We start from the raw sequence: 16,083 nt of genomic DNA on the forward strand, positions 1-16,083 counted from the left end.
GGTGCTCAATAAATATAAGTATCCTTCCACCCTTCACGTAATGACTCCCGCCTAACTTTACTTAGGTCACACTAAGAGCCTCTAGTCCGGAACAGCGTGACGTTTCGTGCCATTGAGCTTTACGCATCCAAAGTTCTCTCTTCCTGGAATGGACTGTCCTTCCCAGAACGAGCGGAAGATGACATGACCCAGAGCTCCGGCGAATAGAGAGCACACGGTAACAGCACAGCTCCGGTGAATATAAAGCATGCGGGAACTGTTAGGTGCACGAGCTATGGAGGCCAGCCTCAGGATCTTCATTTGCAAAAGGGAGATAATAACAAGATTCATTTCAGAAGGTTGCGGAGAGGATTAAAAGGACATTGCTACGAAGCCTTCCTCTGCGGCACGTCTCGCACAGAAGGAGCGCTCGGGCAAGATTGGCAGTCGCCGTAGGTGCGCAGCGACCTTCTCCCCGCCTAGCGCGGGAGCCGCCCCTTGGCTGCCCAGTCGGCGCCCAGGGCGCCGGGCGCGACCTCCGCGCCGCCACGTCGCCGCCTCCCACCCGCCGACACTCGGCTTTACCAGCCCCTACCCTGCGCTAGGTACCCAGTTCACCGGGCCGCGCCCGACTCTGCCTGCGTCCTCCGATTGGCTCTTGCAGATGTCCGTCATCCTGGGCCGCTGAAGATTGGCCGGGGTGGGAGGGGAGGGGCGGGCCTCGGGGGAGCGTAGGAAGGGCGGGGACCCGGATGTGTGTGGTGGCGGCGGCCGAAGAGCTAGGGTGCGGAGCTGAGAGGCCTATGGATGAGGAGGACGCGGCGGCCCCGGTAGGCGGGGATCGGGGGCGGGGTCCCGGAGGCCTCGGGTCTCTCCCCGGAGCTTGAGGCAGGAGGCGGGGGTCCTGGGCGGGGGCTTCGGGGTCAGGGGCGTGGCGTGAGCCCGGGTCACGGGGCTTCCTGCCTCGGGACCCTCCTCGGTACCGGGCCAGGGGATCCTGCGCGTAGTCGTGGGGACGAGCCGGACCCCCCGCCCCCGGGTCTCGTCTGAGCGACCAGGCGGTGCCCAAGCTGGAGGAGGTACCCGGTGCGGCTGCCACTCGTGGGTGCCGAGGCTGTGCGGTTCTGGGCGAGCAGACGTCCCCAGGTCTGGGGGCCAGTATCTGTCTGGGGTGGAGCCCTGGTTGCGTGCGAGGAGGGCAGCCCCGCTGGTGCCTACCCTTCAGGGCCACGTGGTGGCTTGCAGCTACTGCAGGAGGGGGCGCTTTAGGATTGAAGGATTGAAATTCAGCCCAACTGAGGCTTATTTAAGCATCTACTGTATGCAAGGCACTGTCCGGCCTTGATGGAACCCCTGTCCCAGTGCTGGGTGACAGGAAGAGAAAATAACCTCCTGTTTTTCTCACTTTTCGCTTCCAGGAAAAAACCTATCCATCCATCATCCATCCATCCATTCATTCATTAGCATTGTGGTGATTTCAATACCCAGGTCATTCTGCTTCTCTTCATCTTCACTGCTACCATCCTAATGGATACCATGTCTCATTGGAGCTGCTGGAACAGTCTCCTGCTTAATTGTTCTCCACTTTTTTTTTTTTTTTTTAAGATTTTATTTATCCATTTGACAGAGAGAGATCACAAGTAGGCAAAGAGGCAGGCAGAGAGAGAGGGGAGGAAGCAGGCTCCCCACTGAGCAGAGAGCCCGATGCGGGACTCGATCCCAGGCCCCTGAGATCATGACCTGAGCCGAAGGCAGTGGCCCAACCCACCGAGCCACCCAGGCGCCCTGTTCTCCACTTCTGCTCTTGATTCTGTTATGATTCTCCAGACAACAGCAGGAATGATCTTTAAGATCTGATAAGCCTTAAAATCCTATCATTTTCTTGCTTAAAACCCTCCAGAGGTTTCCCATCCCACTTGGAAGGAAATCCAGACTCCTTAACATGGTCTGCAGGGCCTTGTAGGGCTTCTCTCTGGCTCCAGCCTTCTTCCCATCCTCTTCTTGAACATTCTCCCACATGTTCCCTACACACCAGCCACCCTGGCCTTTTTGTTCCTCTACCATGCCTGCTCCCTTCCAGCCCAGGACCTGTGTCCTGGCTGTCCCCTCTACCTGAAGTACTCTTCCTTGGGCTTGTCACATGCCTGGCCTCTTCTCAAATCAAATGTCACCTCAGAGAGGCCTCCTCTGTCCATTGTATCCAAAGTAGTCTTTAGACTTTACCCCATTATTCTGTGTCACCCCACTCTGTTGTTTCTTCCACTGGCCAACACTGTCGGGTGTGTGTCTCATCTGTCATGCCTCCCAACTAGAGTGGAAGTGCAGTGAGAACAGGAATGCCACCTGTTTTTGGTGCATATAGCAGGAGTCAGTACATGTTTGCCGAATGAAAGGATGGCTTCGAGTCCAGTGCCCTGTCCACGTTCTGCGTCAAACAGGCTGAGCTGCTTTGCTCAGGGCTCTGCTTCCTTCTCAGTCCCCTTTTCCCTGTGGCAGGTTTGTTCTCATGAACAAGATGGATGACCTCAACCTGCACTACCGGTTTCTGAATTGGCGCCGGAGGATCCGGGAGATTCGGGAGGTCCGGGCTTTCCGATACCAGGAGAGGTTCAAGCACATTCTTGTAGATGGAGACACTTTGAGGTGAGGTGGCGGGGGTGGGGTGTGCTTTCACATTTTCCTTGCTCTGCCAGATCTTAGAGATGAAAAAGGGCTTTTTTGGAAGCAAGGACTGTCTACACTGGGTGGCCTTTGACCCCGAAGGCCTTTCTGAGTGGAGCAGCATGTGCGCCTACAGCCTGCCTGATTCTGGGTCACTCTGTCCTGGTCCACGTTGGAAGGAATTATGTCAGAGATAGGAAATGTCAGAGATAGTGCCTTGAGTTGCCCCAGCGCCTCGTTGAGAGGACTCCAGTGTGGGGTGTCTGTGTCTCCACAGCCTGGGTCTCAGGGGTTAGGTTTGGAGGAGAGTAGCCATGTCAGAGGCAGTGGATTTCCTGTTTTGGAAAGGACCGTTCCCTAGTGCATCCTGCCTGCCACCGTCCAACCCTTTTGTTTGTATTTGTTTTCTCTCTCTTTTCTGGCTTGATCCCCTTCCCTGACTCCTTCTGAGCCTAATTTTCTCACAAAGCTGTCCCTGAGTGGGGGGAAGGAAGTAGTGCTTTTTAGCCTGGAGACAAGAAAGCTGAGGAGTGGGGACCGAATACCCATCTTCCAATCTACAAAGGGCTTTGGTACAGAGGATAGAGACCAGACTTTCTTCAGCTCCATTGAGGACAGAGCCAGAGGAAAAGGGCCGAAGCTGTAGTATGAGGGACTGAGGTTAGACAGGGTTGTGAGACCCCCCTACTAGGCAACTAGGGGAGGCTCTGCATTCTTTTCCCCCTGGAAATGAAGGAGCCAGGCTTGTGTTGGTCTGGTGTGGGCTGGACCCTGGCTGGAGGCAGCGGGAGGGGTGGGTGACCTCAAGTATTTCATTATGGTGTCTGTGCAGATGTCCTGAAGTGTGGCCTGATGGAGTCCTCTGTGTTGGCCCTTGTGGTGGGGGGTTGGGGGTGGAGATGCTGAGGCCCTCCCCCCAGCTCTTGGGCTAGGCTGCTCATGGAACTCCCCCCTCATTCTTCCCTCAGTTACCATGGAAACTCCGGTGAAGTTGGCTGCTATGTGGCTTCTCGACCTCTGACCAAGGACAGCAATTATTTTGAGGTGATCAAGGCAGTGGGTGGGCAGAGCAGGGGGAGAGCTTCTTAAGCTCTAGGGGGCTCTTTTACTAGATTCTTGATCTGATCCTTTTAATTTTCCATCGGGGCTGTCTCCTTGGCTGAGGAAAGGGCACAGGATAGTGTGGTGTCTCAGCTGAGAGGTGCCCTAGTCCTGTCACCCTGTCCCTCTGTTCTCCTGCCCCTCAGCTAGGTAGACGTTTACACATACCCCAGACTCTGACCCATGGCCTTTCCCACCTGCTAACCTGAGCCCAGCCTCTGCTCCATCTCCTGTCTTGTTTCCATAATTTGGAAATGATTTTCTAAGTAATCCTGATAAAGTAGGCCCCTAGTCTCCCCAGTGCTCCTCTGAGTGCCCTGACTTTTCTCTGATTCACATGTTTTTGGCCTCTCTGAGCCTCTTTGAGTTTTTGATGTCTGACTGCTCTTCCCCAAGCCCCCAGCAACTCATCCCATTTCTGGTGCTTGCTGACTGTCCTGTTCTCCTTTCCCCAGGTATCGATTGTGGACAGCGGGGTCCGGGGCACCATAGCTGTGGGGCTTGTCCCACAATACTACAGCCTGGATCATCAGCCTGGCTGGTTGCCTGACTCTGTAGCCTACCATGCTGATGACGGCAAGTGAGTTACCGTCTGTGGAATCTTACCCCTTTCCCATGGGTTTGGGGACCTTAGATAACAAAGGACTACCTTGGGTGACTGCTGCCTTTCCTTCACCTATCTTGGGGTATTTTCATGGACTTTTCTGATCAGGACAGAAAGGTGGCCTGATAGCGAGCCTTGGAGGTTTGCGGACTTAGAGGGGAGGGTGGAGCTCATGCGTGGACACAGGTAGGTGCATCACAGAATGACTGGGAGCAGCAAGAGGGGCCCCAGGGTCTGGTGCTCTGAAGAAGTTGGGAGTCAGGTCCTGTGTCTGTGCTGCTCCATCCACAGGCTATACAATGGCCGAGCCAAAGGCCGGCAGTTTGGGTCAAAGTGCAACTCTGGGGACCGGATTGGCTGTGGCATTGAGCCTGTGTCCTTTGATGTGCAGACTGCCCAGATCTTTTTCACCAAAAACGGGAAACGGGTGAGTGGGAAATCCTGGGTGGGATTTAAGTGGCTTGAAGCCATCCAAGAAATTGTGGGAATGAAAATTGCCCAGCTGGGGCTTGCCCAGGGACCTCTTGGCTTAGTTCCCACCTCCTTCAGGCCATCCTCAGCTTCCCCCGAAGTCTGCACCTGGGAGAAGCCACTTCCCCGGCCCAGAGAAGCTGGGACATTAGCCTAGATGAGAGATGCAGAGGGGCAGGTGGACCGAAATGGGGTAGGGGAAGCAGGATTGGGTGATGTGGGGGAAGGTTTTGAGCAAAAAAAGAGAGGGAGAGGTTATGGCTTTGACGCATAAGCTGGAGGTCCTCTTCGGAGCTTTGACTTGAATGCTTTTGAGGATATGTCCTTTTTGTGTTTTTTTTCTTGTTTCACATCTTTCCTTCCCTCTTCAGAGAGAGCCTAGTAGTGCTGAAGGGATGGGGAAGAGCAAGTAGAAGAGAGGGACCCCCCAGCTCTCTTTCTTCTCCTACCCAACTCCCTCTCCCACCCTGGGAGGATGGCTTTCTCAGGCCTTGGCCACGATGACGTCCTTCCTTAGTGTCTCTGCCTCTGCTCTTTCCTGCTCCAGAACACACTCACATGCCCAAGGTCAAGAGACTTGTGTTTGCCGTCTAGCGCTGTGGATGCCTTGCTTGTCCAGGAATCCTTAGTCACTTTTTAAACTTCTCTGTACCTCTTTTTTTCTGTCTGTCAGTGTGTGTGATAATTATTTGTTGCATCATCTCAGAAGTACCCTGGTGAGAATTAGGTGCACTGAGGAACAGGATGCCAGGTGGCAGCTCCCTCCCTCCGGCCCTCCCTCCCTCCGCTGCAGGTGGGCTCCACCATCATGCCCATGTCCCCAGACGGACTGTTCCCGGCGGTGGGCATGCACTCTCTGGGTGAGGAGGTGCGCCTGCACCTCAACGCTGAGCTGGGCCGCGAAGACGACAGTGTCATGATGGTGGACAGTTATGAGGATGAGTGGGGCCGGCTGCATGATGTCCGAGTCTGCGGAACTGTGAGTGACAGGCGGTGGGATGGGGGTGGTCGCGGGGAGGGCTGGGCCGAACCTCCCTAGGCCGCATAAGCGGGTCTGAATTACTTAGAATGGGGAGTGAAGACAGTGTCTTTTGTAGGGTTTTGGGAGATGGAAATTTGGGACCTTGACATGATTCTTTGAATCCAGATCCATGTTCCCCTTAGTGCTGATTGTCCTTCTTCCCTTACCCGGCCCGGAGAGCTCAGGTTAGTTGCTCTACTCTCGGCACGGCACTAGGTTCTACTTTGCCTTCTTTGGTTCCTTCTGCACCCGGTGCCCTCTGCTGCCCTATACACCTGCCTTTGAAAGGCTGGGGCTCACTTGCAAGTGGGATGCCTGTATCCCCATTTCACCGCATCCCAGTTCAGCGGGTCCAAACTCTCCATTCACTGTCACAAGTCCCAGTCCCGTGGGGGAAGGTTCTGAGATCTTTTTGTAGTAAGCGTGACTATCAGAGTCTTCCGTCTTCTCCCTACATTTAAAAAAAATATTTTTTTAATCTATTTGACAGAGACACAGTGAGAGAGGAACACAAGTAAGGGGAGTGGGAGAGGGAGAAGCAGGCTCTCCGCTGAGCAGAGAGCCCGATGTGGGGCTCAATCCAGGACCCTGGGATCATGACCTGAGTTGAAGGCAGACGCTTAATGACTGAGCCAGCTAGGTGTCCCCCGCTACATTTTTTTTTTTTAAAGATTTTATTTATTTATTTGACAGAGAAATCACAAGTAGACGGAGAGGCAGGCAGAGAGAGAGAGAGGGAACAGGCTCCCTGCTGAGCAGAGAGCCCGATGCGGGACTCGATCCCAGGACCCCGAGATCATGACCTGAGCCGAAGGCAGCGGCTTAACCCACTGAGCCACCCAGGCGCCCCCCGCCCCCCCCCCCCCCCCCCCGCTACATTTTAATAGAGGACAAGAACAGAGGCAGATGAAAATTCCGTGAGCGTCCTGGACTTCGCAAAGCTTGCTTTTTTAGACATCTTCCCAGTGTACCTGGTCTGGTCTCTCCCTGGATTTGAAACTTTCTTGGGGAATATTTGAACCTTGGGAGAGGGAAATTCTTCACCTTTACCCTCTCTGCCTCATGCTGGGTTGGGAGTGAATGGCTGCTGAGTCAGGGGTCTTGCCCTGATCTCCAGTGGGCTGCTTGGGCCTCCCACTTCGAATTGTCCCCCTGCTGCCCTCTTGGCTCCTGGCTCAACCTTTTTCTCCACCCTCTGGCCTTCTCACCCGAACCAAGGCTGTTTTCAGTTCAACCTTTGGTAGCAAAACAGAAACAGTGGGGGGCGGGAGTGGATTATGAGCAAGGCTCCCCCCATCCTGGAGTTCAAGGTGAGTCAGACTTAAGGAAAATGGCAGCATGTTTGCCCTCCTGTTGCTTCTGATACTCCACACCCCCTCTGGCGTTGGGTTCTGAGGATGGTGCTGGCTGCAAGCCAGGGACTTCAGATCCCCACTCCTTGACCCTCATCTCTTTCGTATCTTTTCCCCCTTCCACTATCCACTATCATTTTGACAACATCTACAGAGTTGAATTTGGGACTGAGCCAGGGTGATGTTCCAGCTCTCATCCCTGACCTCTCCTCAAGAGTGTTTTCCTGGCATCCTTTCCCTGCCTGGACCTGTCCCCACTCTGCCCCCAGCTCCTCCCAGGCAATCTTTTCTAATTGATGTAGAATCCTGTAGACATTTATAAATAGCCTTCCTTCCTCTCTGCCCTCCCCCAGTGCCCTCAGGTCACACTTTGGAGAATTTTTTCTTTCTTAGACATGAGCTGTGAAGTCTGGCTCTTGTCTCAGACCCTCACCCTAGGCTAGGACTGCCAGCAGGGTGGGCACTCGGTTCCCTGAGCACCTGCTCCCCTGGGGCAGACTAGGGCATGAGCCTCTTGACGGATATCTGCCTCTCTCCTCCTCTTGCCATCTATCTTTCTTTCTTTCTTTCTTTTTTTCTTTCTTTCTTTTTTTTTTTTTAAGATTTTATTTATTTATCAGATAGAGATCACAAGTAGGCAGAGAGGCAGGTAGCGGTCGGGGTCGGGAGGGGGGATGAAAGCTCCCTGCTGAGCAGAGAGCCCAGTGTGGGGCTCAATCCCAGGATGCTGGGATCATGACCTGAGCCAAAGGCATAGGCTTTAATCCACTGAGCCACCCAGGCACCCCCTCTTGTCATCTTTCAAATGAGGGTGACTTACCCAGTTTCTTCCGTCCCCACTTATCTCTTGCCCTGCACCCTCTTGTCCCTTCTGACCATCCAGTGTCGTTCTGATCCAGCCCTTAGAGTTTTGTTTCCTGGAGGAGCCTGGGAGAGGTCAGTAGGGCCATGCCTGTGCCTCCCATTTTTAAAGATGTCTAGCTCAGCTGTTTCTCCTATTTGCTCTTCCTGTTTTCCGTCCCCTCTGTGGGGAGCCCTTCCCTGGAGCCTCAGACCTCTTGCTGTGGGTTGGAGCCTGTCTTTGGTGAAGTTTCCAGTCGAGTGCCTTTAGAACCATAAAGGTTTGAGAGAGGCTCTGATGCCATCCAGACCAGGGCTTCTCAGTGCAGAGCTGGAGACCATTCCCTGACACGCATGGCCTGCAGCGTCCCCGGTGCCCAGACCCAAGTGCTTGGAGTTCCCTCCTGTAGTCATCCTTGTCATCATGACAGCCCTCATGTTCCCACAGCTCTTTTTGTTGTGTGGCTGATGAAAAGACAGCCCCACTCAGAAGCGAAGAGACTGGTTCAAATGTCAAACAGTGAATTAGCCACGAAACTAAGCCCAGACACTCATTCTTGGATCCCTTGCCCTGGTCCTGTCCACTGCTGGATACATGCTGTGCCTTTCTCCCTAGTGCTCTCCTGTAGCCCATCGTCTCTCCTCCTGGCCCCTCTCATAAGATGAATCCGGAATTCTGGGCTTAACTTCCCACTTGCCCTGTGAGTCTCCTGACTAGCTCCCATTCGCCCCCGTCCTTCTAGAGGAACTTACCTGGCTGCCATGGGACCCTTTGCCTCCTAGGCCTCTCTCTCAATTCGGAGTCTCAGTTATCCTCTGTCTTCCCTTCTCAGCGGTTCTTCCCACAAAGAAGAGCAAATTCTTGACCCCCATTTTTTTTGGCTCTAATGTTACATTATGAACGATTTCCAACATACAGAAAAGTTGAAGCAACAGCACAGTGAGCACCTATCTCCCCACTACCTAGCTTCAACCGTTGTCATATCCAGACTAACCTGGCTCTTTCTTGGGTGGAATTCTTCCCCCTGCATCCTGGGGCCTCAGTTTCCCCTCCCAAGGAGTTCCCCCCCACTTTGCAGAGCACTGAGGGTGTTGAAGAGTTGCTGCCATGTTTGCTCAGGGATGGGGGTGTTGCCCCTCACCTCATCCCTGCCCGCAGGCCTTGCAAAGTGAAGTCATGTGTGGGAGGGTGGGGGGCAGTAGGTAAAGCTGGGGGATTAGACTCATTCTGTCTTTGTTTCCTGCTCCTAGCTCCTCTGGCAACTCCTTAGTGACGGGACAACACCTCTGGTATACAAAGAGGGGTGAAGGAGGCCCCACCCTCTGGGGTCCTCCCCCAACCAACCCAGGAGGAGACCATGTTGGGGCCTGAGCTGGCCGGTGGGGAGCATATTCTGGGTTCCTATTTCAGCTGCTTCTAGGCCCTCAGGGCACTGAGCCCTCCCTTGCTCCTGTCAAGAGGGATTAGGGTCTCTGCTGGCAAGAGGAGAAGGGCTGCCAGAGGAGGAGGGCGGATACCAGCAGGAGAGAAGAGACTGGGAAGGTGCACTGCTGGTACTCAGTGGGGGGTTGGAGCACAGGAGACTCTCTGCCCCGGGTGCTGTAGCCTCAGCCCTGTGCCCTCGAGTCCACCTGTTTGGCCTCCCCAGGCTTTGGGGGTGTGAGGAGGAGGTGCAAGAGTCAGGGGGGGTTGAGAGCCCCAAGGAGTGCGTGACCCTGCCCCCACCAAAGATGTAGGGGTGCATTCCTGTTGGTCTGGCATTGTTGAAGGAGAAACACTAAGAGGAGACAGCTGGTGGATTGGGATAGAGTCATCTGGGGCTCAGCTCTCCTAGGGGGGGAAGTGACCAGTTCTGGGAGCCTAGAGGGCCACTGTAGTTGGAAGTAAGGGCTAAGATGGATCGTTTCCTTCTGTGATTGGCAGGTCTAGTCTGTTGTAGCTCTGGTGTGGCTGTTAATGTTTAGGGAGCACTGACGTGTTGGAATGTTCAGGTCCAAGCCCCATTTCCTGATTTCGGGAAAGGTAGAAACAGCTACTGAGCCCCTGCTGGGTGAGGGCTCTGTGCTGGGCACTTGACACCCTTCATTTATTTTGGAAACGCAGGTGGTAGTATCCCTATGTCACTGTTGAAGAAACTGAGGCCTAAAGCAGCGGAAATCACTTGCTCGAAGTTAGTGGCTAGTAAGTAACTGGAGTTAAGATTGGAACCTGGGTCCATGTGATTCTCTTTCTAACGGAGAGGCTTCCAAGGCACAGGCTGAGGGACCAGTATCGAGAGTCTGGCAGCTCAGGGGTAAAGCTCCCATCTGCTCTCAGCCCTGGTCTCAGGAAGGGGGAGTGAACTTGAGCTAGGATCTGACCATGAGGCCACAGTGCCCAACTGCCCCTGTAGGTGCTGGGAGCGCTCTGGGGGGACTCACTGTGAGGGCTCGGGGGGCCTTCACCAGACAGGAGCAGATCCCATGAGAGAGCAGCAGGGGAGTTGGGGGACTTACAGCCTGCGGGGCGGCTGTGCCTCACTTGTGGAGGGCAGCATTGCGGGGACCTAGCCTCCCAGCCATCAGTCATCATGTCTGAGTGGTGGGCCGGCTGCGGAGTGGGTTGCAGAGTCCTGGGTCATGTATTTGGTCCTCCTGACCTTTTAGCTGGAGAAAGTGGCCCCATGCTGTGTGCGGCCCAAGACCACAGTCTGCAGTCTCCTCAGGGCTGAGGCTGAGGGAATGGTTGGGCGGGTTTTTCCCAAGGATCGGGATCTGGAGCATCTGTCTCTTGGCTCTCTCTGCGAAGAACACTGTGTTTCCTATGCAGAGGCCAGTTGGACGAAATGGGTCAAGGGCAGCTGTGGGGTCCCCCACCCAGCTCTGCAATGCTGGCCGGAGAGGGTGGGTTGGGGGCTGCGCACACTGGGCGGGCTGGGAGCCTGCGAAGACGCCACCCCTCAGGCCTGCAGGGAGCTGGAGGAGGAGTCCGGCTGGGCAGACAGCACAGAGGGCCAAGTGGGGAATTCCAGCAGTGTGGAATAGTGAGTAAATCAGAAGATGGCCTGTCAGGGACCCCCATTCTGAGGAAAGAAAGCAGTGGGAACTAACAGAAGAGACCTGGGCTAGGGGTGTGACTATGAAAGAGCCAGTGTAACCTGAAACACGCAGGGTGGTGGCCGGAGGACATTGAAAGGCCTGGGTGTGGATGTCCCAGGCAGCCCTGGCTTTTCCCCTGCCTCCATTCTCTTTTGGAGCAGGAAGAGAGGATGGACTTGAGGTGGCTGAGCTTTGGGGATCCCAGCCCAAGAAGGGGGCCCAGTTCCTCCAGTTCCTCTCTGAAGCAGTGGTGCGGATTGCAGGCCCTGCCTGTGCTGGAGACACATGCAGGCTTCCATGCTGGTGCAGGCGAGCCTCATTCCTTTCCTGTTCAGGCATGAGTTCTCAGGGGGGTGAGAGGCCAGCGTCCAAAGGCTTGCCAGGGAAAGTGGAGGAGGTCCCCAGGCAGTGTTTTCTTTGGGGCTGGAGGGGCGGGAGGATAGAATAAAGTCTTGAGGGGCAGTTTGGCTAATTAAAAAGGGATTAAGGACTCCCAGGTGATGATGAGGGTGGGGAAAGAGGGGATGGGGTTGAGTCATAACCTCACCATTACCATGACAACTGATAAATAAATCCTCCCAGCTTGGGGGTTGCCGCCCCATCATGCCCAGGCAGGACCACTGTGGAACTGAAGAGCCCCAAGAGTCCATCAGTCACCTCCCCTCTCCCCACAGCCCCACATACCCCAGCCCTCTGCAAGAGCTATGAGGGCCTGCAAGCAGGAAAGCTTGCCTTCATGTGTTTGGCCTGCCCTCATGTTAAGTAAAGGAGTAGAGCTGGTCATTCTGGGTTCTCTGGCTTCCCTCGGCACCTCCCTGACCCAGCTGCCTGACCCAGCTGTCCAAAGGCGAGTAAAACGGACCTTGAGGAATTATGGTAGTCCCATCCCAGGCAGAATCGGTTTCTGAGCTCATCTCCCTTTCTTCAGACATCTAGAGCAGGCACTCGCACCCTCCCTGTCCTCGCCATTAGGCCCCTCCAGGGGTCTGCTCAGCCTGGTCTTCAGGGCTCCTCCTCCTCCTCCTCTCTGCGCCCAGGGCCCTTGGGGAGGCCTCATCCAGCAGGATGATTCAGGGAAGTGATGCCACAGCCCGGAGAACTCCCCTGCCCCCCACCCTCCGCCATGTGCTCCCTGGAGCTCAGCCTTCCGGGTTGCTGGGCTTCTGCCCACTTCTCTTCCAGAGCAAGGAGAGACTGCGGCTCAGGCGGCAGGTGTGTGTAGGGCTCACCCCTTCTGCCCATGCTGCCACATTTGCTGCCCGCCAGTCCAACCTGTTCTCTCATGCCTGCCTAGAACGTAGGGGCCCACGGTGCGCTGCTAGGGGCCTTTCCCTTTCAGCCAGAGGTTTTGTCAGACCCAGGAAGCTGGTCTCGAGTGCCTTGGGACCAGGTTTCTAGGGCGGGTGTCCATCTGCCCTCCGCACCACCCACTGCCCTTGGCTCTTCCCCCGCAGCTGCTGGAGTACTTGGGCAAGGGCAAGAGCATCGTTGACGTGGGGCTGGCCCAGGCCCGGCACCCACTGAGCACCCGTAGCCACTACTTTGAGGTGGAGATCGTGGACCCTGGAGAGAAATGCTACATCGCCTTGGGGCTGGCCCGGAAGGTGGGCACTCATGCTGGCTTTTTACCTGTATTGCTACTCAGGCCTGGGCCTATTGGGATGGGACCTGGAGACTCTTGGGGAAATCGGGGAGAGGCATTGGGCAGGCATGGACAGAGTATGGTTATATGTGTTCACTGTGGGAGGGTACAGACCCTTCCCCCTCCTCCGTCACAACCCAAGAGATGGTCGTGACTGTACCATGCACACTGAGCCTGAAGGTGGGGCTAGGCACAGCCTGCAGCGCCGGCTGTGAAAGCCAGGTCTCCTGGTCACCTTCCCTGCTTGTCCTGCTTTCCCAGTGCCTGAAGGCTGTGGGAGGCTGCAGGGGTATGAGCAGCCATCTGTCTGAGAAGACTGAAAGTTCAGATGCCCTCTCCTGTCCTTTTTCCATGCATGCTACCATAGGTTTTCTTTTTCCTTCTTGGTGCAGGATTATCCCAAGAACAGACACCCTGGCTGGAGCAGAGGCTCTGTGGCTTATCATGCAGGTGAGCTGGGGCTGTCCTGAGGCCATCAGGGCTGTGGGGCATATACAGGTACAGGGACATCCATTTTCCTGAACCCCCCTGTCCCCCCTGCAGATGGGTCTCCCCTCTAGCATCTGGCTGGAGAGCCTTTCTCTGCTGCCGTATCATTTCCCCTTCCCAGGCTGGTAGTGCTTTCTCCTCGTCTGTGTTTTTCCTTCCAGCCTGAAAAACGAGGGGAGCCGAACAGGGGCGGGGGGATCTGGGCCCGAACTGGACATTCCAGGCCTCTGAGTTGGCTCCCTCTGCGCCCTTCTTGCAGATTCTGCACTTTTTTTTTTCAGTTGGCTTGACTCTGTTTAGGGCTTTCTTTAGAAAGGAGTTGCCGTGAGCTCCTCTTGTCACCTTCATCCCCTTCTCGGCCCCTCGCGCCTCTCTTGCCACCTCCCTGAGCAAGTCAGCCCCTAAGCTACTTTAGTGGACAGACATTGTATCACTTTTTAAAAAAAATCTGGGGCCTCTTCCTACTTCTGTCTCTCCATTTTTGTTTCATCTTGACTCCCTCTCTTCCTCAGGGCCAGAGAGGGAGGTGAGCAAGGATTCTGCTCAAAATACAGGCCTCTTTGGTTGGGTGAGGGGAAGTGTCAGCCCCTCCTTCAAGTGTGGGCCTTATCGTCTCCCCTCCTCCCCGGCAGATGACGGGAAGATCTTCCATGGCAGTGGTGTGGGCGACCCATTTGGGCCACGCTGTTATAAAGGGGACATTATGGGCTGCGGAATCATGTTCCCCCGGGACTACATTCTGGACAGCGAGGGTGAGTGGGGTAGGGGTGGCCAGCCAGGCTGATCGGGCAGACGGTGGGGGCAGCACCACAGGAGCTCAGTTTTCCTGGCCTCCTAGGTGACAGTGATGACAGTTGTGACACAGTGATCCTGTCCCCTACTGCCCGAGCCGTCCGGAACGTCCGGAATGTCATGTACCTGCACCAGGAGGGAGAAGAGGAAGAGGAGGAAGAAGAAGAGGAAGAAGATGGGGAAGAGATTGAGCAAGAGCATGAGGGCAGGAAGGTGGTGGTAAGTGGGGAGAGTGTGGGCTTAAACTGGGGTTCCTGGGCCTGGGCAGGGGCTGGGGTAGTGGGGAATAGGAGGGGAGCCAGAGGCAGGAAGAGGGAAAGCCTCGTGATGGGCGTGTTCTGAGATGCTGGATGCAGGCAGACTATGGTGGGGAGCTGGTTTCCAGACGCCCTCTTGCGGTCACTTCCCGCGTCACCTGAGTCTGTCCCCTCTGGTGGTTCTGGGAGTTGGGAGCTTCGAGCGCTTGGGTTTCAAGCCTGTATCATCAGAGGAGGCCAGAGCCAGCCTGCTCCACTCCTCTCTGTGCCCCCACCCCCAGGTTTTCTTCACTCGGAATGGCAAGATCATCGGAAAGAAGGATGCTGTCGTACCTTCTGGTGGCTTCTTCCCCACCATAGGAATGCTGAGCTGTGGGGAGAAAGTCAAAGTGGATCTGCATCCCTTGAGTGGCTAGGGGCTTTTCCCCTAGACCTGCCCCGTCTCCTTTTCCTTGCCCTTTGCAGAACCAGGTGCCCAGTTCCTACCTTCCAGGATTTGTTTATCCAGCAGGCCCCAGGGAGTGTGTAGTCCCTCCACCTCTCACAGATCAGGCCCCTGCCAAGCCCCTCTGTGCCCACGTCCCTGACCTGATAACACCCTGATCATCAGTCAGTCCTGGGCCCAAGTCCCTGGTTGGAAAGGAGCAGGCCCAAAGAGTGGTGTTGCTCTGTTGGTGCATGCCACTTGCTCTGGCTGGTGGACCCCCCTTTGCCCCCTGGCCGTGTGAGTGGAGAGGAGTGGGCACCTGTCTCCGCTGCTGTGTGGGCACGAGGCTCTTCTGAGGGTGGAGTAGAGACTGCCCGCTCCCCTATTTAACCACAGTATTTCTCCTTGCATCTTCTCTTTTTTTGTTCCCTGCCCTCATTGTGTGGACCAGTTGCTGCTGTTATCCCCCCTGGCTGGGCTAGGGGGGCTCTCTTGGGCCTTGTCTCTCCTTCCACTGACTGTTGTCCCAGGAGTACTATTCCAGGGTCTCTGTTCTTTCCCCTGAGAGCCTCTTTCTCCCTCACCGCCTGCTCGCCTGCCCACTGAGAATCTGAGTCTCTGGCCTCCCCCAGCTGTACGCACCTAGGTGGGAGTCTGTCATGTGTTCAGTGGAATGAGAGGGGCTACTCGGTGAGGGGGGCTGGGGTCTTGGCTCCTGTACCCCCCTTGCCATCCTTGGGATACCTGCGGCCTCCTTGTCCCCAGTTCCCCAGGCTTTCGGCAGAGACTCCAAAGGGGATCTCTCTTGCCGTGGTGAGGGCAAGACCCCAGAGCTGTGGTTGTGAGCCCAGAGGGCAGCTTGGCCCCTCACTCCCCTTCCCTGCACAACCCCCCACCCCGGGTCCCAGCTTGCTGCCTGTGCCAGTTGCCTGTTTTGCTTCAGTGTTTGATTCTAGCACTTACATGTGTCCTCCCCTACTGAGCCCTCCTGTCTCCTACTGCCTTGACCCCTGACCCCCTTCCTATACAGTGACTTCTGGGAGGAAGAGGGAGCAGGAGCTGTTGACCTTGGTTTGCACAGAGTGGGTGGGCCTTGGTGAAAGGGGGTGAGCTGCTGTATTGCTGGGGTCCCCTCTTTCAGCCCTCCACTACAATGTATGAGATATATGTACAGCCCAGAGATGTTTATACAGCCAATAAAGATGGAGTTTCTGTATTTATCAGCACGGCCTGGACAGGGGAGTCCTTGCCACTCCACAGGGCAGGGACAGTGCCAGAGGTGCGGGCAACTGAGCAGCTTGCTCACTGGAGACGTGGATTAGTATGAGGCCAGGGATAGGGACTATGTGCGCTTCGTGGGCCTGGCTGT

The 16,083-nt window shown here is 55.6% G+C and overlaps 1 protein-coding gene across 3 annotated transcripts; it reads left to right on the top strand.

Moving 5' to 3' along the window:
- The first annotated feature begins 683 nt into the window (after positions 1-683).
- SPRYD3 (SPRY domain containing 3) lies at positions 684-15,937 on the top strand. 3 transcript variants are annotated; one of them, XM_059185250.1, is made up of 11 exons: positions 684-809; positions 2,476-2,622; positions 3,609-3,684; positions 4,197-4,321; positions 4,637-4,772; positions 5,610-5,795; positions 12,562-12,711; positions 13,142-13,199; positions 13,871-13,990; positions 14,077-14,249; positions 14,569-15,937. In XM_059185250.1, the coding sequence occupies exons 1-11, from the start codon at positions 787-789 to the stop codon at positions 14,701-14,703; spliced, it is 1,329 nt and encodes a 442-aa protein (XP_059041233.1). In that variant the 5' UTR covers positions 684-786; the 3' UTR covers positions 14,704-15,937. The 3 variants fall into 3 exon arrangements, with proteins under 3 accessions (XP_059041233.1, XP_059041234.1, XP_059041235.1); XM_059185251.1 differs by lacking the exon at positions 12,562-12,711; XM_059185252.1 differs by lacking the exon at positions 5,610-5,795.
- Positions 15,938-16,083: the final 146 nt, after the last annotated feature.

Source organism: Mustela lutreola, chromosome 8, assembly GCF_030435805.1.
Source record: "Mustela lutreola isolate mMusLut2 chromosome 8, mMusLut2.pri, whole genome shotgun sequence".
Classification (NCBI taxonomy): domain Eukaryota; kingdom Metazoa; phylum Chordata; class Mammalia; order Carnivora; family Mustelidae; genus Mustela; species Mustela lutreola.